The 25,095-nt window shown below is 32.6% G+C and overlaps 7 protein-coding genes and 1 long non-coding RNA gene across 8 annotated transcripts; 4 read left to right on the top strand and 4 right to left on the bottom strand.

Annotated features, from left to right (window-relative positions):
* Positions 1-119: 119 nt before the first annotated feature.
* BBS5 (Bardet-Biedl syndrome 5 protein) lies at positions 120-5,013 on the bottom strand. Its single transcript, XM_040720585.2, has 5 exons — positions 4,769-5,013; positions 4,558-4,706; positions 2,695-2,872; positions 1,292-1,721; positions 120-570 (listed from the first exon to the last, which is right to left on the bottom strand). The coding sequence occupies exons 1-5, from the start codon at positions 4,831-4,833 to the stop codon at positions 307-309; spliced, it is 1,086 nt and encodes a 361-aa protein (XP_040576519.1). The 5' UTR covers positions 4,834-5,013; the 3' UTR covers positions 120-306.
* Positions 1,560-2,417, top strand: LOC139906476 (uncharacterized). The gene is made up of 2 exons (XR_011782021.1): positions 1,560-1,696; positions 2,090-2,417. It is a non-coding gene; the product is annotated as an uncharacterized lncRNA (long non-coding RNA).
* A 146-nt stretch (positions 5,014-5,159) lies between the features above and the next one.
* Positions 5,160-10,964, top strand: atl (atlastin GTPase). Its single transcript, XM_040720586.2, has 3 exons — positions 5,160-8,047; positions 8,405-8,648; positions 9,156-10,964. The coding sequence occupies exons 1-3, from the start codon at positions 7,906-7,908 to the stop codon at positions 10,372-10,374; spliced, it is 1,605 nt and encodes a 534-aa protein (XP_040576520.1). The 5' UTR covers positions 5,160-7,905; the 3' UTR covers positions 10,375-10,964.
* Positions 10,965-11,580: 616 nt separating this feature from the next.
* Positions 11,581-13,888, bottom strand: gdl (gonadal protein gdl). The gene is made up of 3 exons (XM_040720588.1): positions 13,441-13,888; positions 11,941-12,156; positions 11,581-11,888 (listed from the first exon to the last, which is right to left on the bottom strand). The coding sequence occupies exons 1-3, from the start codon at positions 13,715-13,717 to the stop codon at positions 11,797-11,799; spliced, it is 585 nt and encodes a 194-aa protein (XP_040576522.1). The 5' UTR covers positions 13,718-13,888; the 3' UTR covers positions 11,581-11,796.
* A 252-nt stretch (positions 13,889-14,140) lies between these two features.
* Positions 14,141-16,698, top strand: LOC121125390 (uncharacterized). Its single transcript, XM_040720587.2, has 3 exons — positions 14,141-14,838; positions 15,484-15,647; positions 15,706-16,698. Exons 1-3 carry the CDS (start codon positions 14,460-14,462, stop codon positions 16,057-16,059), a joined length of 897 nt encoding a protein of 298 aa, XP_040576521.1. The 5' UTR covers positions 14,141-14,459; the 3' UTR covers positions 16,060-16,698.
* Positions 16,239-16,683, bottom strand: ND-13B (NADH dehydrogenase (ubiquinone) subunit ND-13B). Its single transcript, XM_040720589.2, has one exon. It carries the CDS (start codon positions 16,681-16,683, stop codon positions 16,336-16,338), a length of 348 nt encoding a protein of 115 aa, XP_040576523.1. The 3' UTR covers positions 16,239-16,335.
* Positions 16,239-18,239, bottom strand: LOC121125263 (uncharacterized). Its single transcript, XM_040720419.2, has 2 exons — positions 18,049-18,239; positions 16,239-17,980 (listed from the first exon to the last, which is right to left on the bottom strand). The coding sequence occupies exons 1-2, from the start codon at positions 18,237-18,239 to the stop codon at positions 17,272-17,274; spliced, it is 900 nt and encodes a 299-aa protein (XP_040576353.1). The 3' UTR covers positions 16,239-17,271.
* A 150-nt stretch (positions 18,240-18,389) lies between these two features.
* LOC121125264 (dual specificity protein phosphatase MPK-4) lies at positions 18,390-19,450 on the top strand. Its single transcript, XM_040720420.2, has one exon. The coding sequence runs from the start codon at positions 18,390-18,392 to the stop codon at positions 19,215-19,217; it is 828 nt and encodes a 275-aa protein (XP_040576354.1). The 3' UTR covers positions 19,218-19,450.
* The last annotated feature ends 5,645 nt before the right edge of the window (positions 19,451-25,095 follow it).

Genomic DNA, 25,095 nt, shown 5'->3' with positions numbered 1-25,095 from the left:
ACTAAGTCATTTAATGCAAACATGAAACATATGAAAGTTCGCCTAATTTCTTGGAACAAGCCTTCAATCGCAAAAACATACCCTTAGACTCCAGCCTACCCAAATATAAATAGGCCATATTCTATTAACATCGTTTATTATTTCATTTCATGATATAAAAGTATACTTATTAAGAGAATAATTAATTGCTGAGATTTTTCTGGGATCCTGAGATAATATTCAAAATTTCCAAAAATCTCGGGATACTAAAAATCGTCTTATATGACAATACCTTCCCTGCATATAATTGTTTGGCCATGTGACCTTTTAAACGCCACGATGAAACTTTTTATCTTGAGGAATAACACGCCATAGATCATCAATTGTAAAACCGTCTTTTAACTTTTCGACTGCCAATCCCAACTCACTACAAAAAACAGGCTCTCTTGGCTCAACATGTCTCCCAATTTCTCCATCAGCTAGATACACAGCAAACGCATCCTTGTTATCCACATGAGACTCGTCAATTTCTTCTATTTCGTCAATCTCTTTTCGTATATTGGAGTTTTGCTCCACTTTGGTCGGACGACGCTAAAGGAAAAGAAGATTCTTAATAGTAGATAAATTAGATTTTAACTTTTCCTTGGGCTTGGATATTGAGGGGAAAATGAGCGCCGTTCATACTTTCCGTTAATTTTTGAACACCTGGACGTGGGAAATTTGAACGAAAAAATATATGACCTTATCGTTCTCCCCAGGACCAAAATTAAAACCAAGTGGTAAACGATGACTACTTGATCAGCTTTTTCTAAATTTAATTGACTACAAAAAAAAAAAAAAAAATTGTCACCTAAAGGTGATAAGAGATTATTATACAATATGCATAGTGAGTTTTCAATAACGTTAAAAATTGCATCATAATTTCACTATTTTCCTCTTAATATTTAATGAAAAACGGAGTTAATTGTTATAAAACTTCGTTGCTTAGGGACTAAAATGGCCGACATTAACCATCTCGAGGTAACGTGAAAGCACTCTATTACTCGGTCCTCACTAACTACGCAATCTCAATGAATTTATCAAGTAAATTATGTAGGGCAAGACATAATTTCATACGTCACGAGGAAAACAGTTATTTACTTCCCAAATAAATTTGTGCAAAAAATAGATCACGTGGTCGTTCATTTGTTTTTAAATGAACAGAAAGATATTAACAAATGTGTGCCAAAACTGTAATTTTTCTAAAATGATTGGGGGAATAAATCAACAGAAAAGGTGTGAACGGGCCCAAGCCTGAATGGTATCATCTTACTATGTCTGAGTGGGTGTACTCTACTCCGAAAATTGGAGAGTCTGAGAAAACAGAGTGTAACTTTGATATTTCTGTGTATACTGCATCTAATTTTTCTTTTGGATCAACACGGAACCCCAAGACATAGCCACCACTCGTTTCTGAACTTTCAATTACCAAAGCTACGCCAAATTTTGAATCTCTTAACTTTACTGAAGCAATTTGTAGAAATGGTATGGATATATTGTAGTTTTCATTCATGTTGGCGTACCAAACAACTCTGACATTTGTTACTATAAGTGTACCCAGATTCCCTTGATCACTTGATAAGTTCCATGTACCCGTTACAGTGTTCACAATGTGTTCTAAAGGAGCTAACTTGAGATGCCCATCCTCCAATATGACACATCGAAGCTTTAATTCCCGGTATATTTTTGAAGAATTGTATGCTCTGAAATGATTTTTTGTATTTGTTAGTTTTTGGGACCAGTTGTAGGGTAGGGTGAGCAGGGAGAGCTTTTTTGGTTTTTTTAAAAATATATTTTAACTTTTTTATAAAATCAAATGCACACCCTTTTTTCAAATGACCTTTTTTATAAGAAAAGAATATTGATCATTTTTATAAAAAAAAATCATAATCCATTTTTCGAAATGGATTTTTTTAAAATAACGTTCTAGTTTATTTTTTTAAATTATCTAAATGCCTTTTTAATAAATCGTGTCCATATCTCATTTATAGATTTTTTTTCCTATATTTTTAAAATAACTATTTTTCCAAAAATATAATTCTTCATTTTAGTGATTTAAAGATTTTTTTAGGATATGGGATTTTCCGGAGTACCCTACATTGAAAACTGGTCACTTTTTCTCTGATCAACAATACCTTTTGAATATGAAGTATATGAGTGATCTTCAAGATAACCAATATATTCTATGAACAACCGCATACGAACTAAATAATTGTTGATTCCCTGAAGGGTCTCCGGTGAGAAGGAGTGGGGTGATACGTCCATTGACTATATCATTAAAGGGTCTAAGTCCTTCAGGCCCAGACTGGAAGCCATGGTGGTCGCAGAATAAGGACATTTTGAGAAATAATTGTAGATATTATAAGGTATAATTATAATTAAAAAACAATCCTCATAAAGTTCTTCTTGATGAAGATAATTTAAATCTTACTATGAAAAACGGTACGATTTGCTCATGCACATTGTATTGTCCCGAAAGAATAGAAACTTATTTAGTTTGATAGCCCAAGTATGGACTACATTTAAGTAGTATTTTATTACTACGATGTAAGTAGTACTACAATGGATGCTTTTAGTGGAGAGTATATAATTATTGACAGTAAAGAATTATAAACCATAAGCTGAAATACACCTATTTGATCCCATTTAACCTACATAATACTCTGACTAACGTACTTGTAAACTCCAATCACTGAAGTAAATAATCTATGATTTCCAGGTACGAGATTTGTGAATATGAATTCGAAGCGAGTGTGATTACACTTTGTTAAAATATATAGGGCCTCAGTGACGCCTCGGAGCTTGGAATTGACAAACTTTGTTGTGATATTTAAGACACAACTATGGCCAAGTGCTTTAATAAAAAAAGGGTTATTTACAAGTCGTATGATATAATTACATATATGGTCCGTCAACACAAAAACAAGCTAGAAAGATTTTTCTCAAAATGGAGTCTGGATTACATTTGCATTCCTTAACGAATTTCTATAAAAAAATATCCAGATGAATCCTTTGGCGGCAACGTAAATTGCAGGATTTAAAGTAGCAAAAATTAAAAAGTCCAACAGCATAAATGGTACAAACACAACATATGTTCTATTTAATAGAATTTGATCCCCTAATTCTAAATATGGCCTTCTTTTTTCTCTCATAGCCTTAAAAAAAAAGGCCATACGTTTTTTGTTATTTTTGGCTATTTTTAAGTTTCAAAGCTGTTTTAAGCCCTGGGTGCTCAAAATAGGTATACACTATATTAATATATTTTAAAGCTGACAGTAAAAAAATTCTAAAACCAGTTTTAAAATGTCTGCATCATACTTTTAACTCGAGTTATGTTTGTTTAAAGTGGAAAATAGGTGCTTTTTGTTCAGAGGATCATAGCTTCATGATGAATAGATCTAAAAGCTAGCTTCTTCTTCTCTATCTCTTCCAGCTGGGGCGTACGAATACTTATTGACTTTTATTATGAGATCAATTCAAAAATGTATTTTTTCTTGAAGTATTGTCGTGGCCTTATCTTAAACTGACAACAATATAGAGCGTTTTAGAGAAGCTCTTTTTTTTAAAATTAAAGTTCATACTTTCAGCTATCAAGTGCAATACTTTCAAGCTTTTTGAATCTATTCGTCTTGAAGCTATGAACCTCTGAACAAAAAGCACCTATTTTCCACTTTAAACAAAGATAACCCGAGTTAAAAGTATAATGCAGACATTTTAAAAATGGTTTTAGAATTTTTTAACCTTCAAGTTTAAAATATATTGACATAATTTATCCCTATTTTCAACACAGGGCTTACAACAGCTTTGAATCTTAAAAATAACAAAAAATGTATCACCTTTTTCTGAAGGCCAGGAGGCTATGAGAGAAAAAATAAGATCATATTATAAAAAAAGTGTGATTTTGTTGGATAGTGTTATTAGGGGGTATGGGGGGCCCTATAAAAATCTAAATTGATAGATTTGATTTATTCGAAAGGAGCCATATTCAGTCTCATAAATTAATTGAAGGTTATAGCAAACACTTTTGGGTATCTCAAGGACTATAATTGAGTGTAATATGTCTGTGAAATATTGGGATGAAAAAATATATATTGTACAAGTTGCAACCAAAAAATGAAACGAATAACTTTCCGTACTTGGAATGAGGATAATGCGATAATTGAATATTCCATGGAAGATTGACATATTAGTAGTCTAATTTTTGACTGTTTTAATAAAGAAACATTAAAATATAAGTATTATGTGTCGGATTATAAAGTTCAAATGCCAACAGTTATATTTACTTATCAATACATAATGCTCATGTAATTTTAATAGATCAAAATTAAATGATAGTATCAATTAACCTTGTTGGTAATTAGAATAATCAATATTTTAATAAAATAATGCATTTTAGGAAAAAGAAATTGTACAATTTGCTTATACAAGTTGTAATTTGTACAAAGCATATGATGTAATCAAAAATATTGGCAATATCTCCTTTTGGGATTTATGTTCAAGACTGTTTTTATATTGACTCACCACATATATATGACTTACAAAGGCTAACTCGAGGCATGCTTTTAGATTGCCACATGACTCTTAGATTCGTGACCATTAATTTTCCCCTATCCCCAGCATTTCCTTTCGTATCCTCAATGGACTCTAGAGTATCAATGAGCTTCTCACCAGATCGCATTTTGAGTTGCCTACAAATGAATAAATAATTAATTTCCTTTTTTGATTGTGCATTCTTCATGGGATAACATACGAAACCATTATATCAAATCGAACTTCTCGATGCTCCCATATTTGATCCACAGTCGCTTTAGACATAATTATTCCGTATATAGCAATCAGTTTATATAAATATACAACTCTGTACTTTTAGGAAAGGTAAGGAAGGTAAACTTTCGAAAAATCAATTATTTGTTGAAATTATGCTATAACTTGTTATACATTAATAGTCCTACATATTACTTTGGTACTTAATGCCATTTTAATTTAGCATATATTACTTTTAAGGAAAGCATTTGTATACTTATGCTCCAGTAATATAACTAGGGTTATAAATCTTTAGCATTTATGAATAATAGAAAACCGAAAAATGACATAGTGAAAACAGTTGTAACCAGTGATGCTAATGGATAGCAAATTTTGGGATGTTAAAAAAAGCAAAAATCACCGGTTCTAGGTAATTTTGCCACGAAAATTTTCATAGGCTGTAACTTTTCCTCGAGAAGATGTTGCCACATGAGTCATGTGACATGACATATTCGTCGCTTCTTTATGTTTCCATATTATCGGTTCGAACTTTACTGTTGTATCTCGATCAGATTAATTATATAGCTAGAAGAAGAAGAAAATATTATCCCTAAATAGAAAAGTTGCTTAAAATACAAAGTGATATTGATATAAAATTACAACTGCAACATATGCTATAGCTTTATAATTGTACGAATTTGACCAACAGGAATTTATCATTAGAAATGATTTTTTTCACTACAACAGGTTTTGTGATTTGAGCTTGTGCTCCTCCAGATAGTATTAACACTCTCGACTATTCCTTTTTCATTATTATTTATTAATTATTTAATCATTATTTTCCTTAGGTCATATAATTATAACTCCGCAGCAAATCCTCATGTTTACTTTCCGTCTTCTATGAGCACGGGAAAATATACTATCCGGTTTCGTATATCAATAATAGCTTGTATGTAATGGAGAAGGAAGATTAATTTTTCTGGTTACAACTTCAAAAAACGAACGAGTTACAAAATGCACAAGTGATTAGCATCACTTGTGGTAACTTTGACAATTTGAAGAATGTTTGGAAGAATAGCTGCTTAGCTGTCATGACATTTTATTGGATTAGCTCATTTACAAAACGTGTTCGGGAGTATATTGTAAAGTTCAAATGCCCACAGTTATATTAGTATATAACTATTTATACACATAATGTATAAATGATTTTAATCGATCAAAATGAACTGTTGACATTCATTAATGGCTTGAAATTAGGAAGACTGATGTTTTAATAAAATAAAGATTAATACAACATATAAATTTTAATTTATGCTATTTGGTAAAGCAGTTACAACTTGTCCATAAGTCGGAACTTGCACACCACATATTAGATATTTAAAAGAAATGGAAGAGGAAAATTTATTATTTTTGAATTTCAACTATAAGCGACGGCCCGGAGTTTCCTCCCAAATCCCTATAAAATATAATAAATTAAAATTCCTTAAAGGAAATATTTCAAAATTAATCAAGCCGGTTTGAAATTGTAGAGAAAGAAGGATTCAAGCAGTTTCATTTATTTTATAACTTTATGTCTTTATTTTTAAAATAAAGAGCCCAAAATAGGCCATTTGGCCAGAAATTCTACGGAATTTTAGTGTATTATGTATAATTTATTATACTTATAGTACGATAGATGTAGTTCAGAAATTCGGGATGTAGATGGTGTTAGCACTACACAAAACTGATGAATTAATGATAATTACTAGGGATCTTTAAAGTATAAATTATAATTCTACATAGTATTAAAATAATTTTTGTGTGTGATGCACGTCCCGCTTAGAAAAACAATGATATAAGCACATTTATTTCAAAAAAGGAGACAAATTCAGATTTTAAACATAAAATAAAAGTTGTTTTTAATTATGAGTTACGTTTAATTCTGATCAGACCAGATTCCTGGGATCTGGCGTGCAAGTTTCATTTTTCGCTAATAAGTTAATTTTTTTTTAATAAAACAAGATCGATTCCTCGTGTCTCAAAGTTTTTTTAAGGTATGGGCTGTCTTTTCGAAAATGCACAAAAAAAAATTAAGAATCCAAAAAATTAATTATTGTTCTAAAAGAAAGTATATTTATACAAATTAAAAAATGGAATTAGGTAGAGGATGAGTGAGTTAATCTTAGTATGTATCTTCAATCTTCATTATGGTTAAAGAAGGAACATGGCAAGTTAGCAATGACAACGACAGTAAATTAATCACTGGAATATATGAAGAGATTGCTTTATATTGATCAAAAATAGTATTTTCACATGGTTACATATGTTGCATTTTCAAGAGTGTCAAAATGGGGGTACAGGTTTGATTATATTTACATAAAATGGACAGAAATAACAAAAAATGTTGTATACAAGGAGGTAGAAGTTTATCTATTATTATTATAGTTTATATTAAATCGTTTTAGTTTAGAATTTTAACATAAATAAAATCTTTTTTATTTTTTATTTATCTTTCAGATAGCGTGTTTGTGCTAGTAATATATTATAATAATTACGAAATATTGTTAGGGCAATGACTAATGAAATATACTTATAATGATACAAAAAAATGAGTTATAAAGTATATACTTCAAGGATGTTGCCATATATCTTCTGAACATCAGAGTGTTAATTAGTATAGAGAAAAAAAGCTGTCATTTCACTATTAGCCCTTTGTCTAACCAAAATCAGTACCTTAGAATAGGACTAAGGCACTGACCAAAATGTCTAATGAAAGGTACTATCTATATACGTAATAGTAAGATAGTATAGAAGCGCTCCCATTTAAATAATGTATATTAGTGAGTGAGTAATCCATAACTACTGTATACAGTAAAGTACTAAGCTAACGATTACTGTACTACTTAGTCACTTAAAGAATCTTCTTACTAGCTATGCCTGATTGTTATAAAGAGGTCGATAGTAACGTCCTCTAGTGTAAATAACTCTTTTTTTGTCTCTTTCTCTCTTTCTTTTTTTTACGTACACAATATTCAGAGGATTCCTTTTCTCCTCATCCATCGCGTATTAAATTATATTGAGTTAAAAGGATTGGAATCTAGTACATTTGCCACTCGCTCTCTCTCTCTAAATTACCAAGTATCATTATATGCTGAGGACTCAAAAATGAAGAAAGGACCGGTACAGATCGTTAAGATCAATGATAAGGCGAATGATCACACCTTTCAATTGGATGAAGAAGCCCTAAAAGAAATTGTTTGCCAGGATAAGGTCAAAGACAAACCTGTGGCAGTGATCTCTGTTGCTGGTAAGGAGTGAAGTACATAGGTCTATAAATTCTGGGTATCAAAGGATTAGCATATGTACAAATTATTTGTTTAGATTTTTCATGTCATAGTCATATTTTGACATTTATTGTGTAGTGTCGGAGTTTGTCGTATATACGAAAAACACACACGTGAAGAATCGAAAAAAATTAGATTTTTTAGAGCAATACTCTTAAAAAGTCATTTTATTATCATTTGGAAATATCATCACAATAGATTATTTACTTAATAATAAGAAGTAACAAGGCTCCAATTTCTCTGCTTGTCCAATGACTAATATATATCATTTATATTTTAATCAAAAAGTCCTACTAAAATTTATACATTTTATGTTTTAGGTGCATTCCGTAAGGGAAAGTCTTTTCTTCTCGATTTCTTTTTAAGATATTTATCATCTAATGCGGATGAAAAATGGTTAGATGATAATGAAGAGCCCTTAGGAGGTTTTCATTGGCGTGGTGGTGCAGATCGAGACACCACTGGGATTTTACTCTGGTCTGAAGTTTTTATTCTGAAAAACTCGCTAGGAAAGGAAATCGCTGTTCTTCTCATGGATACGCAGGGGGCTTTTGATAGTTTGAGGTGCTTATATTTTGTATAAATGATAAAATTATATATGAGATTTCCCATTCACAAATTAAAAACCAGTTTTTTTTTAAAATGATATATTGGAAACAAATTATAGAAAGCTTATAATAATTTCTTCAACGAAATTTAATAGTTAAATTAGAATGTATTGTTGGATACTTAGCGAAAAAAAGAAGAAAAAAAGAGAATATGTCTTAAAGCATTGCGAAAATGCAATATATATATATTTTTTTTTTTCGAAGTTAAAATAACTTACTTTCAGTAATGGTTAAATTTATATTTTATCCTTTGACAACTCTGTAATCTAATTGTTGTTATGCTCTCTGTCCAACATTGTTTGTTGAAAAAAGGAAAACTAATGTATTAGAAATTTTGAATTTGAACCTATATAATATCTTATTAAATAATTGTATGTCCCAACAATTTTCTTTCGTATTGAGCCAAATTTAGACATGATTTATAATTCTAATGATAAATTTGTTTTTTCTTCTTAAATTTCAGTACTGTCAGAGACTGTGCAACCATATTTGCACTTTCTGCTATGCTCAGCTCCGTTTTGGTGTACAATTTGAGCTCTAATATACAAGAAGACGACCTCCAACATCTACAACTCTTTACGGAGTACGGTCGTCTTGCACTCGAAGACTCTGGACAAACACCATTCCAAAAGCTTCAATTTTTAATCAGGGATTGGAGTTACCCTTACGAATCTGATTTTGGTGCGGCAGGAGGAGCAAAAATGCTCAAAAAGAGGCTGGAAGTTTCTGACAAACAACATCCTGAACTTCAGGCACTAAGAAAACACATCAACTCATGTTTTTCAAAGATTGATGGTTTTCTTCTACCTCATCCTGGGCTCAAAGTTGCTACGGATCCGAATTTTAAGGGTGCTGTCAAGGATATTGAGCCCTTGTTTATCAAGCATCTCAAAAATTTCATTCCTATGACTCTTTCCCCTGACAACGTTGTTGTCAAAAAAATTTCTGGAGAGACTGTTCGTTGTAAGGAACTTGTCCAATTTTTTAAGGCTTATATGGATATTTTCAAAGGAGATGAAATGCCAGAACCCAAATCAATGTTGGAAGCCACATCTGAAGCAAATAATCTTGCTAGTTTGTATGCGGCCAAAGAAACATATATGCAGTTGATGGAGTCCGTTTGTGGAGGTGAAAAACCCTATATTAGTGATTCTGTATTGGATATGGAACATTGTCGTATTAAGGATCAAGCCATGGAAGTTTTTGGATCAAGACGTAAAATGGGTGGAGAAGAGTTCAGCCTTCGATATAAAGAGCAATTGGAGAAAGAAATCGGTGAGAGCTACGTTCAGTTCCAAAGCCATAACGAAAGTAAGAACATATTTCGAGCTGCAAATACACCGATTACATTGGGAGCCTTTGCATGCATGGCCTACGTATTATCCCAAATCTTGAGTTTGTTGGGTTTATACTTCTTTGCGAATCTACTGAGTTCCGCCATGGTTGGTATATTCCTTTTACTTTTGGCTTGGTCATATACTAGATATTCTGGTGACTTTTCGGAAATGGGATCATATATCGACAATATTTCAAAAATAGCATGGGAAAATGTGATACAACCTACTTTTGCTCTAATGGCCGAAAAAAGTACTCACTACGCCACGCAACAAGCCTTACAAAGGTTAAATTCAACTTCTGTTCCTCCTAATCAAGCTGGACTTAGTCGAAAAAAGAGCCAATAATAACAACTTATAATCAATCATCATTATCATCCAATCAAGTGATATTTCAATAGTCTCGAAATGAACCTGCCCTCTATATTTTTATACATTTGGAAACCATCAAAGTGCCTTGCTAATAGTAATATAGTAATAATCTCTACTTTATTTCTGTTCCTTTTCAAATTTCCCTTTATCTTCAATAGACACTTATACACTTCATATTATAATCATTTGCTGCATGCTTATGATTTAAAATCATTCCATGCATTTCGTTAGAGAAATTAAAATATCAAATATTATTACCATCTCTCAATCTGAAATAAAAAGACTGTTGCCTATCGAAGTATCCATCGCCTCATGTTTTGGTAATGATTGTTGTCAACTTTTTAAGTAATTACTCATGCATGTTGATGGAATTTCTTTCAGCAAAAATTCTTTAAAAATCCCTTACTTTCTCTCTAAATTGTGTTTCTTTTCATTGATAAAATAATACGTCTTTTAGATATTTTGTTACAAAGTAAATAAGTCAATACTAGCTAACTAAAACGTTAATGATTGTAATTCTTCCATCTGACTAATAAAAAAATAAATTATTAACTACTTTTGTGCCATTTTGAGTGAGAGTTTTATTTATTTATTTTATGAGTGGAATGCCGCAATCCTCCTCGACTCAATGACAAAACTTTTCATTTACAAGTTCAAGGACCCACTCTAAACTTTCTGTTAACTTATAACGATATTCCCTTGAATATGGACTCTTCTGAAAGAATGTACGTATGAAAGAGAATTTAAACGAGAACTCGCCTACTAAGAAGCCGCATGGCCTTGCTTGACTCGATTTCACCTGTCTGCGTCCTAAATACTAACTCTCACTTCCTATTCTCTCCTTATTACTTCCTATTATTTCGGAGCGAGTTCCGATTTATAAACATCCTTACGCAAATGTGTACACATTTTACATCCGTATTGGCTTCAAAAGGGAAATTGCGTATATTATTTCCTCTTTCTCTCCTCACAGCTTCCGTGATTTCACGTCTTACTAAAGAAATTATATTCTGAATATATATATAATTAAGGCGTACTGCTTAATAGTATCAAAGCAGAAACAGGACGAGTCCATTTTTAATATATGTACATGTATATTATATATATGTATAAATATTTCAAAGAAAGGTCGACCTCAGTGAAATCTGCAATGCCATGTAGACCTGCTTAACGTACGCCTGCTTAATTGGAGGAGTTTATTTTCGTTTAAACATTTAAATACAATTCTATTGAGTATAATATATTTTCTACAACATGAATAACGAAGAAGAATGACAATTTTAGACAAAAAATAGAGAAGGTCATTATTTGAAGATCAAGGTAACAGAGATATCCTTTTTAACGGCCAAGGTTTTTTCATTGATAATAATATTACACTATAAGGAAGCAAGGTTGAGGTCACTTATTTTTACTAGGATTCAAGCGACGAATAAAGTCTAAAAGGTACATTTGCAGACGGATCTCATTGGGTTCATTTGTAACATGGAAGCCTGTTACATAAAAAATATATTAAGAAGAAAAAGTTTTCAATGAATTGCTCACCAGGAAGTCCAGCTTTTTCTAATGTAACTTGCTGATCCATCAACTTTCGGTCTAATTGAAGTATAAGTCTCATATCTGACTGTTTGAGCTGCTCTCTCTGACGTTTCTTCATTATTTCCTCTTGTTTGTCTAGTTCCTTAGTGAGATTTAGTGTAGCGGATTCATCGGAGGAGCAAATTGTACTCCTGTAGTGCTCTTGGAAATCCCTTTTCTCCACTATAATAGATAATTAATTATCACAGAAGAAATCATATAATGAATAATTAAAGATTCACTAGAGCAAATTTCACCATTAAATACATAGAAAAAATTGTCAATTATAATACTATGTGAGTTAATTACGATATCTGCAAAAAAATTTAAATGTTTAAAGAGTGATTAATCTTGAATTGTTACTTTCCAGTAGACATTAAATCCGTAGGAGGACATTTTGCTGATACATATATCTACATTTGATTAATGAATGGAGTATTAAATGCAGTCAGATTCAACCATCTAATAAAATGTAATGATCACACTTCAAGTTCAGTACCTCATGAATAAACCATACATTCTATAGACGTCAAATCTTAAATAAATTAAATCTGGAATGAACTATATTATAGACTTAAATAGATTCTCAAATAGGGATCTGCAAAATCCAAGGGTTACTTAATAGACCTTTTGGAATTACAAAAATACATTTCCTGAGGGATTCTTAATTTATAAGCTTATAAAACTAATGTTTGAATCTGGATTTCATTAGGAAAGTTTGTGCCAAATAAAGTTTGAGAAACTTTGGTTTATTCAATGACATTCTCATAAAATACAAATTATGAACATTGATAAATGAAAATAAAGGAATGATTTACTCACTTCAGAGCCATGGACTGCATAAACCAAGAAAATAGCAATTAAATTTAGGCTTAGCCTTTAAATAGTAGCATTTTGATTAATTATAAAATGAATCAACAATGACCACTCAATAATTTCGATTCGTAGCTAATAGTTGATTAAATATTTACTCTATCAAAAGAGAGTAATAGGAATCATAAATGAGATGAGCTTATTAAATACATTGATTATAATTATTAACATATTAACTAAGCGACAGATATTGTAATGTATTGAACAGAAATCAAGAAATTGAGAAAATGGCCAATTTATTTTTTTGCATCATATGTACATATTTAGCCCAATATTTCATAAGACCTATTTTTGACAATTATTGGGACTAAGTATTCAAATTTATGAGATAATTTGAGATACTTAAGAATGTTAAGTATGGTTCAGAACCTTGATTTAATTTATGGTAATTAACATAGCTCCAGTATGATCTTGAAAATAAAATTTAAACCAATTTATATATTGTTTTCATTGCGACTAGGAATTTTCGCTACTTAAAGTGCAATTTGTGGTAACTTCAATGTGCTTAATCAGAGTGCTTTCTTGATAAAAAAATCACGATAATTTAGAAAAAAAGAGAGCTAAACCCGCTCAATTTGGAGGACTCAAATTTACCACTGTGTTTATGTAAGAATTCTAATCTCTGCTGAAACAGATTTTTCTCCGTAGCTTGCTGAACCTCGGCCAAAGCCTCAACAATCTCGAATATTTGTCCTTCTGCTAACGCAGCAGATATTACTGACAATAATTCATTGGGAAGTCTCTGTTGAAAATTGGGTGGAATGGTCTGAGCCATTTTTTGAAGTTCCTCCAAATTCGAGTATATTCGAGATTGAACGTCATTTCGATCCTGCTGCCCGGACAAGTTTGTTTCCACTTCTTCTGACATCATCACACTTCTAAGTCATGAGATCTGGCGTCCATCGCAGTTGAGCTCAGAAAGAAATACATAAGAGATGGGATTTTGATTGGCAATTTGAGTTAGTTTCCACAATTATGGGGCATATGCTCGTAAACTATGTATATCATTTCTATAATAATCTTTAAACCTCAGGAATTTTTCTTCTCAAAATGAAGAGGTTTTGTGGTTGAATATGTCTTTTGTTTGTAGCGGAAACAATGCCACAAAAAGGCGTCTTATGTGCTTAGAAATTTATCGCTTCGTGACATTTTCTATTTTCCAGACAGAAAACATTTTAAACCACAAAACCTCTTACATTCAAAGTCAGAATTGTTGAGGTTTGAAGATGAATGTTTATAATTTTTTGTATAAAATAAGGTACCCAGCTTGTTCTCGGTTTGTTTTGATGTGGACCTATGACAGATGGGGAAAGCCACCTTTAATATTCTCCACGTTAGAAAATAGAATTGTGTGTCAAGTGTTCTTGATTCGTTAAAGAGGATCCTTGCTGCTCTGTTTTCTACGGATTCGGTTATCATTTACTTGTTGCTTTTGTGAGGTTATGGAGATACTGATGCAAACAACTTTGAATCAAGTCTTTGAGTCCCGAATTTGCTATTTAAAAACTTTAATAATCTTGAAAACTTTAAATAAACATTTGTGCTAATTAAATTGGTTAAGTGTTAACTATTACTTATAATTGTTCACCTAATATAATATATCGTGACGTGAAATGAATTTAACCTATGAAATCTACTCTATTCCCGGAAAGGGTGGAAAGGGAATTCGTGCGGCTTGCATGATCAGAGCAGGCGAAGTCATTCTACGAGAAAAGCCCTTGTTAAAAGTCTCCAATGATATATTTGAGGGACCTGTGGATGTTATAGACGAACGCTTGACTAAACAACTAGACAGAATGTCCTCCAAGGATCGCGAAATATTCTTTAATCTCATTGATTCGCGTAATAATCCGGAAGACGTGTCCATTCTTGGAATTTTCTTTACAAATTGTATGTCTTATACAGATGACTCTGCAGCCTTATTTCCCATTATGGCTCGTGTTAATCATTCCTGCTCTCCTAATGCGGATTTCATCACCAGGGATCACATAGGTACTAAAATTTCTTCCATGTTACTTTACTAATAAATATTTTATTCATTTCTAATTTAATAAATGTCTTTCTTGTTTTTATAGGAACATAAATTGAAGTATGTTCGGATTAATCGACTTCATGATTATTTATTTTTTTGTTTAAATGGAGTCGATTTTGGCATTTGCCTATTTTCAACATTCATTTGTTTTATTTGATAGAAAAAAGATCTTTCATTTGGCGATAAATTAATTGAACTTATTATAAAGCAATTTTTTTTTTCGTCAAATCGTCAGAGATTAACTTATGGCTGGATTTCATTATTTGAAGAATACGCATTAGCCTTTGCATGTATAATTGATATTTCTCGTTTTATACTATTTTTTTCTTTTATATATATTTCTCATATAGTCACCAATTAAAAATTTAGAAACCTTCATAATCATTCATTTCTGTTCATAATTCATTTTTATACTAATCTTCCTTCCTAAATTTAAACTAACCCAAGTAATTTGATTTATAGTCAGTTTTTAGTCATTTCTTGTTCCTTAATTTTATCTATAAAAAACCCATAGAGTGGCTCTTTTTACTTCGATCAATTGACAATCTTATTTAGCTATAAATATTTTATATTAATAATTTTGTTTTAAAATCCGTGATATATAGATTGCCAGGATTTAGTTGCAACAGAAGATATACCCCCAGGGAAAGAGATCAATGTAAGCTATCTTCCATCCTTGGCTCAGGGGACGGATATAAAGAAAATTCGTCAGCACTATTTGAAGTATTGGTATCATTTTGATTGTACTTGTAATATCTGTGTTATGGACGTGAGTTAATTTCATTTTAATTGGCAATTATGTTATTTTTTCATATTTTATTTTATAGAATACCAAAGTGGTTCGAAACGATCGTCTACGACGAAAAATCAAGATCGTTCAAGCCAGACTGGAAGATGTCATGTGTTCTTTTACGATTGATGAATTGAATACTTTCTTGGATAATTTGAATCTTATCAGAGGAGTGAAGATTCCATACCTACTGAATGTCCTTGAAAAGGTACTTGAGAATGCACTTGAATTAAATGATATTAAGCTTGCTTCCAAATTAATTGTTCGTGGGGTGATAATGGCCGACATTATTGGAGATGTGAAGGATTTGAAAAATTGGGAGGATAGAAGGAATTCCTCCATGATTTCTATTGGGGGACGGCTATATCTTTTTCCGCAATTAGCTTATTAAATGTATTGATTATGATTATTATCATATTAACTTATTGACAAACATTGTAATGAATTGGATGTCCCTATTCGTTTTTATTGCTTAGTTAAGGTTGATTAACCTTATTTTATTATTTAAATCATTTTACGACAAAAAAAATCCAAATTGTATGACTTACATGAATAATGAATAATAATTAATTAATGAAATAAGAATAATTCGTCTATATTTTTCACAAAATTAAAAAACTACAGCCACAAAATATACATTCGTTGGTGAGGGAAGAAACTGGAGTTATTACAATGGCCACTTCCATTGATTAGCTGGTGCTGCACCGGAAAGAGGCTCCCAGGAACGCCACTCCAAGATCTTACGTGATAGGAGTAGCTCATTATCTGCCTGTATGATGACTTCTTCAATGTGTCCACTACCTATTTTTTTTTCGAGATCTGCAACACAGGCTGTACTTTTCACAAATTCAGCTCGTTTATTTACGAGACTCTCCGTGTTCATACGATAGGGGTAATCTTGTGGCATTTTAGCGAGTGCACGAAGAGTTCTACCGTAAATAACTCCGAGCAAGTGATGGGGATTCTTAGCCACGGGGAGACGGGCCAAACCAGTCGTAAGTTTCGTGGTTGCCATACTCAGTCGAGAAAATTATAATATTTATTTAATATAATGCCAGCTCCCCACAAGGCCGTGAAGCAGCTACTAGGTGAAAATAAATAATAGGTATCACGTGACCAACTGAACATATGATGCCTAAATAATCATATCTTTACAGCATTTGCGTATTATGTACACCATTAATCATTATATCGAAAAAATAGTGATACTGCATTGGATACTATACTCTCAAATACAAATTCGGAATTAGTAATTTCGACCTAGACCTATTGCATGATTCAGTATGGTTCATGAATTTTGGAATAGGGGATTTCTACGTTATGACAAATAATAGAAAAACTAATAATAATTAATAAATAACTCATTTTATGAATACATAATTTCGAACGTAAGACGATATAAAATATAGTTAATAAACTTAGTTTTACTATAAGATAATTAAATGAGGATATGAATATATTTTTTTGTATATGCAGGGACGTTCTGCTATAACCCCATCTCTCTTCGAATACCACTGATGAAATAGTAATGCAGATTAATGAAAATATTGATCATTAACGGCAGGAAATAGTGAGATCCAATACATAGTTCAATAGTACCCATCTAGTTAAAAGTATTTCCTCTACAAGGATTATTTTTCTTGCTAGGAGATGGAAAGAGATCATGCCTATTAACAAGTGCACCCAATTGAAGACAATTTGCAACGTCACTAAGAATGTTCAGAGTTTTGGAAGCACCATCTAATCGAGGCTTGTTAGAGCGAGGAACTGCGCTGAGATCAACAATGACATTATTAGGCCGAGTGTAGGGGATCAAGGCAACTTTTAATCCCATTTGAAATTGTTTAATTTGATGGGGAGGAAGACTAGGAAGAGGAGGTTGACTGAAGTCAAGACATCTTTTTCGTGAGGGTTTCTCTGTAAAAGATACCTTCTGTGTCTGAGTGGAACATTGACTGAATATATTCCCTTTTACTGGAGTTATACGTATGGAAACGGATGAAGGAGAGTCTAAACGTTTCGGTGATGGAGAAGTGATGCTCAAAAATGTACTTTGAAGTGGAGTTGACGGTGGAACAACACGCGGTTTACTCATATTAGTATTACAATTAGAAATACTTGAAGAGGTCGTCATTTGAGAGGAATGGACTTTCTTCAGAGTGGGTTCTTTGATTTTACGTGGAGATGACTTCTTCTTCCGTAAATAATCACTCAATACATTAAGTTTTCGAAGAGTCCCATCTGTTTTATAGATAGGAACTTCATTGGGCTCCAATACCTTAAACATAATGTCATCCAGAGTTTTCCTCATACTAAAAAATAAAGATTGGATTTGACATTTTTATTAATGGTTCAAAAATGGAAATTTAATAAGAATTACTCCAAGTACTCCTCAAGCAAATCCGTCAATGAACTAATGATATTGCCTCTTAAATCCAAAAACTTTGACGCATCTCGTAAATCGGAGGATTCTTCTAAGAATATTTTTCTCGTTCGGTGAAGATTCTTGTCGCCTAAATAGTCCAGTACCATTTTCGCTACTCGAAAATCTAAGACATCGGCGGATCCCATTTTCCCTCCTAATTTTATTTATTATTATTTATTAATTACCAAGGAAAAGAAAACAAATCTCTCGAGGTTTTAAAAAACCTGATCTAAAATGACGTCATCCTTCTCTGAGAAATTCGCGGGGAACGATTTATTTGAAATATTAATAATGTCATGTTCTCCTACAATCACATCGTGCACCGTCTTTATCTAGGGGACTATGAATCCGCAAATAGTCCTCTTCTTTTAGACAAATTGGGCGTAACAGCCCTTGTTTCTATTGACATTGTTCCTCCACAAACTCAACTCCTGCAATTAGCTATCAAAATACTTGATAAAGAAGACGAAGACCTCCTCTCAGAGCTTCCTTCCATTACTGAGTTCATATCGAAAGAAATCGCATCCGGAGGAACCATTTTGGTACATTGTTTCCATGGAGTATCCCGTAGTGCATCTGCAGTTATTGCATATCTCATGCAAACTAAAGACATTTCACTTGAGGAATCTCTTTCTTTTGTGAAGGTACTAAGACCTTCCATTGACCCCAATCCAGGATTTATGAAGCAACTCCAACTCTACTCTCTAATGAACTGTACTCTTCGTCCAAATCATTATCCATTTAGGTTGTATAGATTTCTACATGGAGATCCTATTACGGAATCTGCTAAAAGTACTAAGCAATATAAATGCAGAAGGTGCAATCTTAAATTCCATTTCTATGCCTTTCCTCATACTCCATCTCAAAAGTTGGATTGGTCGGTAGTAGAACCAAAAGTGAGTGCTTCATACTGCAACCTCGGATTTTTCATCGAGAGTATTCATGAAGGCAATTTGCAAGATGGAGATAAAATAAAATGTCGTAAGTGTCAAAATAAGTTGGGGCGCTTTTCTAGGAATTTAGAGATGGTCTGTCCTTGTGGAACTTCTTTAAAGCCAGGCTATTGGATTAATGCCTCTCAAGTTGATGAGTTCAAAAAATTGGATCTTAATTCACTACGTTAATGATCTTGTAACTACAATGTATGCGGGCTGAATTACTTCAATGTTCTTGCTGGAATTATCATTTCTGCAGAACTATATCCATATTCTTCTACGGAGAGGACAATGAGAATAGAATGTTGTTTTCCATTAATATAATGAGAAGGATTCAGTTCATCCTAATAAATGTGATATATTGCCAATTTATATTTATTTATTAATTGAAATTTAAAAAAATATAATAATTTAATTTGTAATTTTTTTAATTATTTTAGATTGTGGGGGAGTCATTAGTTCCTAGTAATTCTAAAGAGAGTAAGTCCAATTTTCAGTAATAGGAAATCTTTTGCACAATACCACACCATTTTTTCAATATTAAGATCTCTCGATCCATTATTCCATCAGATGTATTTGAGAAAGAGTAAATACACTTACGACGTCCTTCTGTCTCTGGTAATAAATTAAGTTATTTAAATAATCCTATATATATACTGTTCATTCTAGGTTACTCCAAAAATGTCAAGTTTAAAAGCTCAAAAAGAATGCAAATATACATAGTGCCTGTCAAAGACTTGTTTTGACATTGAGATAGCTTGCTGCTAGTTCATCTCAGGTTGGTGAGGGTGATTTCTATGCATAAGTTCACTTGAACAATACAATGTCCGATGTCTATTATAGACGATTAGAAGGAGTCCTTAATACCAATGACCCACCTTTTCGACCAGCAGTTCATTTGCATAACCCATGGGCTGTGGTGTATTATAGTATATTGAATGGGGCCCTTGATGCTCAGGGAAGCGGTGGTTAATTATCCACTTCTTGAATCTGCTGTTCTTTTACACAACCCATGGGCTATGGTGTATAATGGAATATTGAAAGCGGTGGTTCATGATCCACTTCTTAAATCTAAGGGTTCTTTTGCACAACCCGTGGGTAGGGTTTATTATAAAATATTAAAAGATGTCCTTGATGCTTAGGGAATTGGCGGATAATAATCCACTTTTTGTACCAGTGATTCACTTGATCAACCCGTGGGCTGGAGTGTATCATATAAAGGGTCCTTGATACTCAGGATAGCGGGGACGATAGATTTTGATCCCCCTTTTGGACAAGCGGTTAACTAGCGTAAAATGTGAGTATTATAAGTTATAACATATTCGAAGGGGTCTTTGATACTCAGGATAGTGTTGGTGAAAGGTTTTGATCCACCTTAGGGACAACCTGTTTGCCGAGCTATATTTTGCAAAATAAAATGGATTCTGGTGACAATTTCTCATCATAGATTGTTGAACACAATATAAGTTTCAATGAAAATGCACTAGACCTAGGATATCTAACCTTTTAATACTACTTGAAGCGAGAATGCGGCCTGCATTGTTACCTGTGATCCACAGGTTGGCCATCCTTGCACTACATTATCAAATTGCTTGCAATGAATTGACTAATAATTAAATTACTCACAATCATTTTACCTGACAATGTAAATGAAGTTAAAATAACTATTGACAACTATATTGGAAATTTTATAGATTGCCCTGGCATTTCGCAAAATGCCCGATTTTCCACATCGCCCGTAACATATATACAGATTATATTTGATATAAACGATCATTAAAATATATATAGATTCTTATGGCTCCAGAAACGGATTTGGTAACAATTTTTTTGGTCTTGGGGGCCATGGCGCCCTTTAAATAGGATTTTACCTGTACAAATTGAGGGATGGGGTGTATTTTAGATATTAGACGGATTCCTTGATGCCAGGAAAGTTGTGATTCATAAGGTTAAATCGAATGTTAGGTCAGGTTAATACTGGTCTGTTAATGTAATGCTCGTTTTTTTAGACGGAAATGAGGGCAAATGGACCTTTGACTACAGGTGATAGATATTGATGGAACCTTGAAGAGGAGGCTACAGAAGAGGCCGTAATTTTGAAAATATTAGGCTTTTAGAGTTTTCCTTAGATGAAGGATATATATTGAAGCATAATAAATTATGCTTGAATTTGTGTTCGTTCTTTTCAGCTTATTTTCTGTGAAGCTTTTATTTGCTCTTTGAAGTGATTATATTCCCCTAAATGAATCTAAAACTACTCATGTATCACCACTGGAGAGGATCTTTTCATGAATTATGTAAAAGATGTAAAACTGATTAGTCTCCAATTGAAACAATATATCGACAAAAGGCAATTTTAATCTATCTCTTAGATGGTTTGCTTTTAATGTTGTGTTCCTTTAGTTTTTATTAAATTTTATAGTTCATGACTATTTAATGTATCTTTTAGTAATTTGAATTTATAAAAAAAGATTATACGGTCACATATATATCAAGTTCCTGGTATAAGAACACTTAAAGCCAATTTTCTCTGATTTTTTTTGATATTTAGTTTTTAAGAGGATCTTCGTGTACACCAATTATCAAACTCCATGGGAAACTTTGTACGGAAAACAAAGATCCAGAACAATGGGAGCGAGTGGATCACCTCAAGGACCCACGGAGGACAAGATTCACTTATCTTTTGAGATACAAAAGAATAGTAGTCTTAATAATATAAATGCTATTTGGAACTGCATTGAAACTACTCACCCTGCAATAACAATACTGAAACGATTACTTCAGCTCTCCTCATTTTATATCCGCAGGTAAATAATTGTATTCTTCAAAGAGGAACAGGCAAATTTGCGAATAATTTCAGCACAAGTTATGCCTTTGGGCATATTGATGCGTAATTTTATATCTTCTGGAGACCATTCTCCTTGCTAAAACCTTACATCCGAAAAATAGACGCCAAGCCCGGACGTTGAAGCATAAGTATGAATGTCTAAATATTGATTGAATCCCTGAAGGAAGGGAAAGTATGATTCTCCTAAATTTGACGATCTTTTTATAAAGGATAACTTCAAAGGAAAGACCTTCTTTGTCAATCTCATAGTTTCATCTTCCTCAAGGACCTCCTGATAGGAATCATACTCCTCCAAAATATGAAGACAAGAATATTCAATTAGGTCTCCAATAGTTGCAAGTAAAACCTTAAATCCTTGCAGGGAAAATGATTGGAAGAGATTGACGAAGCTTTTGAAGAATATTTGTTGCATTCAAAATTAGTCTTAGCATGATCAAAAAGCTCGTTTGCTCCCTTAAAGGACAGTTTGCAGAGCTTACAGACTAAACCATTATCAGAGGACTCCTATAAATTAATCTTTACAATTAATTTATAATTAAGAAGTAGAATAATTAACTCAACTTTACTGTATAAATATTTATAAAGACTAGAATAAAGGATTAAGAGTCCTTGCAATGATATATCAAAAAAAATCAATTTATTCATTTTATACGACTCGTTTTTTGATGAAGTTAAATAGTTATTTTTTTTTCGTTACTCCCGGAAAATGAAATCGAAAAAAAGCCAATCATTCTAATTAAATCAATAAATTCTCCTTAAATTCAATATAATAATATTAAGTATATACTATGAGTGATATATACAACACAGAGTGACTCGATTAAGAGTTTTTTTTTCTTCAAAAAAGTTGAAAATGAACATAAACTAGGCCAAAAAACTTATTAAGTGATAAAATATACCTACAAAACAAATTTTTAGGTCAATTTGTCAAAGTTTTGAGGTTCTGTAATTGAGTTGAATGTTTAGAAGTGCTATTTGGATAATAATTTTAGTAATATTTATTGAACAAATATGTTTGACACCTATTATTTTATGTTAATACTTTACATGAGTTGGGTGTTTGAACGTCTTAAATCATTTTCTATTTGTATAAATATTTGTATTCTGTTCCTTCATGATTGAATGTTCACTATTTTAGTTTCCCCAAGGCAAGGTTTGAGGCTACAGCAGATGTGAGTTTCCAAGTATAAAAGTTCCAACAAAGTCAATGTAAAAATAGTGGGCTATATTTTTCTCCTGGGGATTTTGGAAGAAATCTCCCAGTGGAACTTTTTAAATTGCAATGTAGGAAAAAATGAAAATAATAATGCACTTCCATTGTGCAATATTCCAGGAAAAAATGCATTCCCAGTTAATGGAATGTGACAGAGATCTGATAAAATTTGTGGTTATTGCTTTACTAAATCGATTCATCAAATATATAAAATTTATAATCGACAGTTAAACTTTGTCTCAAAATAAATGGTATATTGATTAATCAGGCTATTTGCCTCCTGTTAACTCGAACGGATATACTTGTTGCATACAAAGTTTCAATAGTAGACACACCCACACACAAAACGGATTTGAGCGCAACTGTTTATAACTAGGTATGCCAGCAGTAAAACTCATTTGTAGAAAAATAGTAGTAAAAATATTAAGGTGCCCAGTCATGCATTATGATTTGGAGGTCAAATCAGAGGCTGTGCGTAAAATCAAGGCCGATCATCAATCAAAATGGATTCTAGTGAAATGGACATACGATACAAAACTGTTCAGAAGTAGTGGATGAGGTCCAAGAATTGCAATAGCCTGAGAGACAAGACTGGAAAGGGACGGAAGAAAATCTTCAGTACCAAAGCAAACATAATTATTTCCAAATCTTTGGGAAATATGCGTCAAAGCTGCATAAAAATGGCTGGGCGTTTATCAGGAACTGGCGAAACATGCTCCAAGGACACTGTTAACAGATATCCAAGCAAAACTCTTGGTTGCGTGTCCTTCAAAAGCAAAAAATTCAGAGATGGACTAAAAAAAACATTCGTAATATCCATAAGTTCTAGAAAATAGACAAGAAACTGTATTAGGAAGAATAAAAAATGTTATTTTAAGTGATGAGTCATCCTTTCCCCTGTTTTGGATCTCAAACAAGCAGGTAGATCGAATTTGGGGAAGAGATCGTGAAAATGTTATACTCATTGAGACTTTCAAGAAATCTAGGTCTGGGGAGTAATGTCAGCTTCTGGGCTCTCTGTCCTTCACATAATGATCATATGTCTCAGATATATTGGAAGGTCTTATTGAACCAATTTTGGGCAAAAAAAAATTTACTGGTCCAATTTCATCCAGAAAACTGGTTCACAAGAGGTCTGATGTGATTTTTTGCAACACGATGGTGCTCCTGTACCTGAATGTGTGGCCAGGAAACACCCCAGATATCAACGCCATTGACAAATCTTTGGTCAATTTTGAAAGAGAGGCTTGATAGTCTGCCTTCTGCTCCTCGAAATTTGAATTAGTTGGCGAAAATTCTTAAGAGATAGTGGAACAACATTCGTCTGGAGACTCTTTAAAATATGATTAATCATATGCCAGCTCTTGTAGATGCATATTGCGTAGAAAAGGTTCTAAGAAATAAATATAAATATATTTTTTTGGACTGAACCATTTGTGTTTATTAAATGTACCACTTATTTTGAGACATAGTGTAAATACATACTAAATATGGTTCTGGGACAATTGGGCGAACACATTTTTGCCTGAGGAAAATTTACCGAATGCCATTTTGCCGATCGGACATTTCACCGAAATATGATATAAAATTTATTTATATATAGATATGTATATTGAAATTAGTACTTGAGTAGAAGTAGATGGTGCACAACTCGTAGAACGACGATGTATCATAACATATTAAAAGGGGTCCTTAGTGCTTAGAAAGGGTACAAAAGTAAAGTTTAAACTACCTTGGGGTCCTGTACAACCTGAGAACCGGGCTGTATTTTTTGATATTAGAAGGGTTTCTGGATGCTCAGGGAAGGGGCGGGTGAAGAATTTAACGTACACATATCGGACCCATGAGCTCATCTGTACAACCCATGGACCCTGGTGTATTCCAGCATAATCGAAAGGGCCTTTGATGCTTAGAAACGTGGCGGTGGGGGAATTTAAACTACTTTGAGGTCCCATACTTCAACTATACAAGCTGAGGACTGTGGTGTGTTTTTGGATATAAAAAGG

Source organism: Lepeophtheirus salmonis, chromosome 10 (genome assembly GCF_016086655.4).
Source record: "Lepeophtheirus salmonis chromosome 10, UVic_Lsal_1.4, whole genome shotgun sequence".
Classification (NCBI taxonomy): Eukaryota; Metazoa; Arthropoda; class Copepoda; order Siphonostomatoida; family Caligidae; genus Lepeophtheirus; species Lepeophtheirus salmonis.
This window is presented reverse-complemented; position numbering and strand designations above follow the sequence as displayed.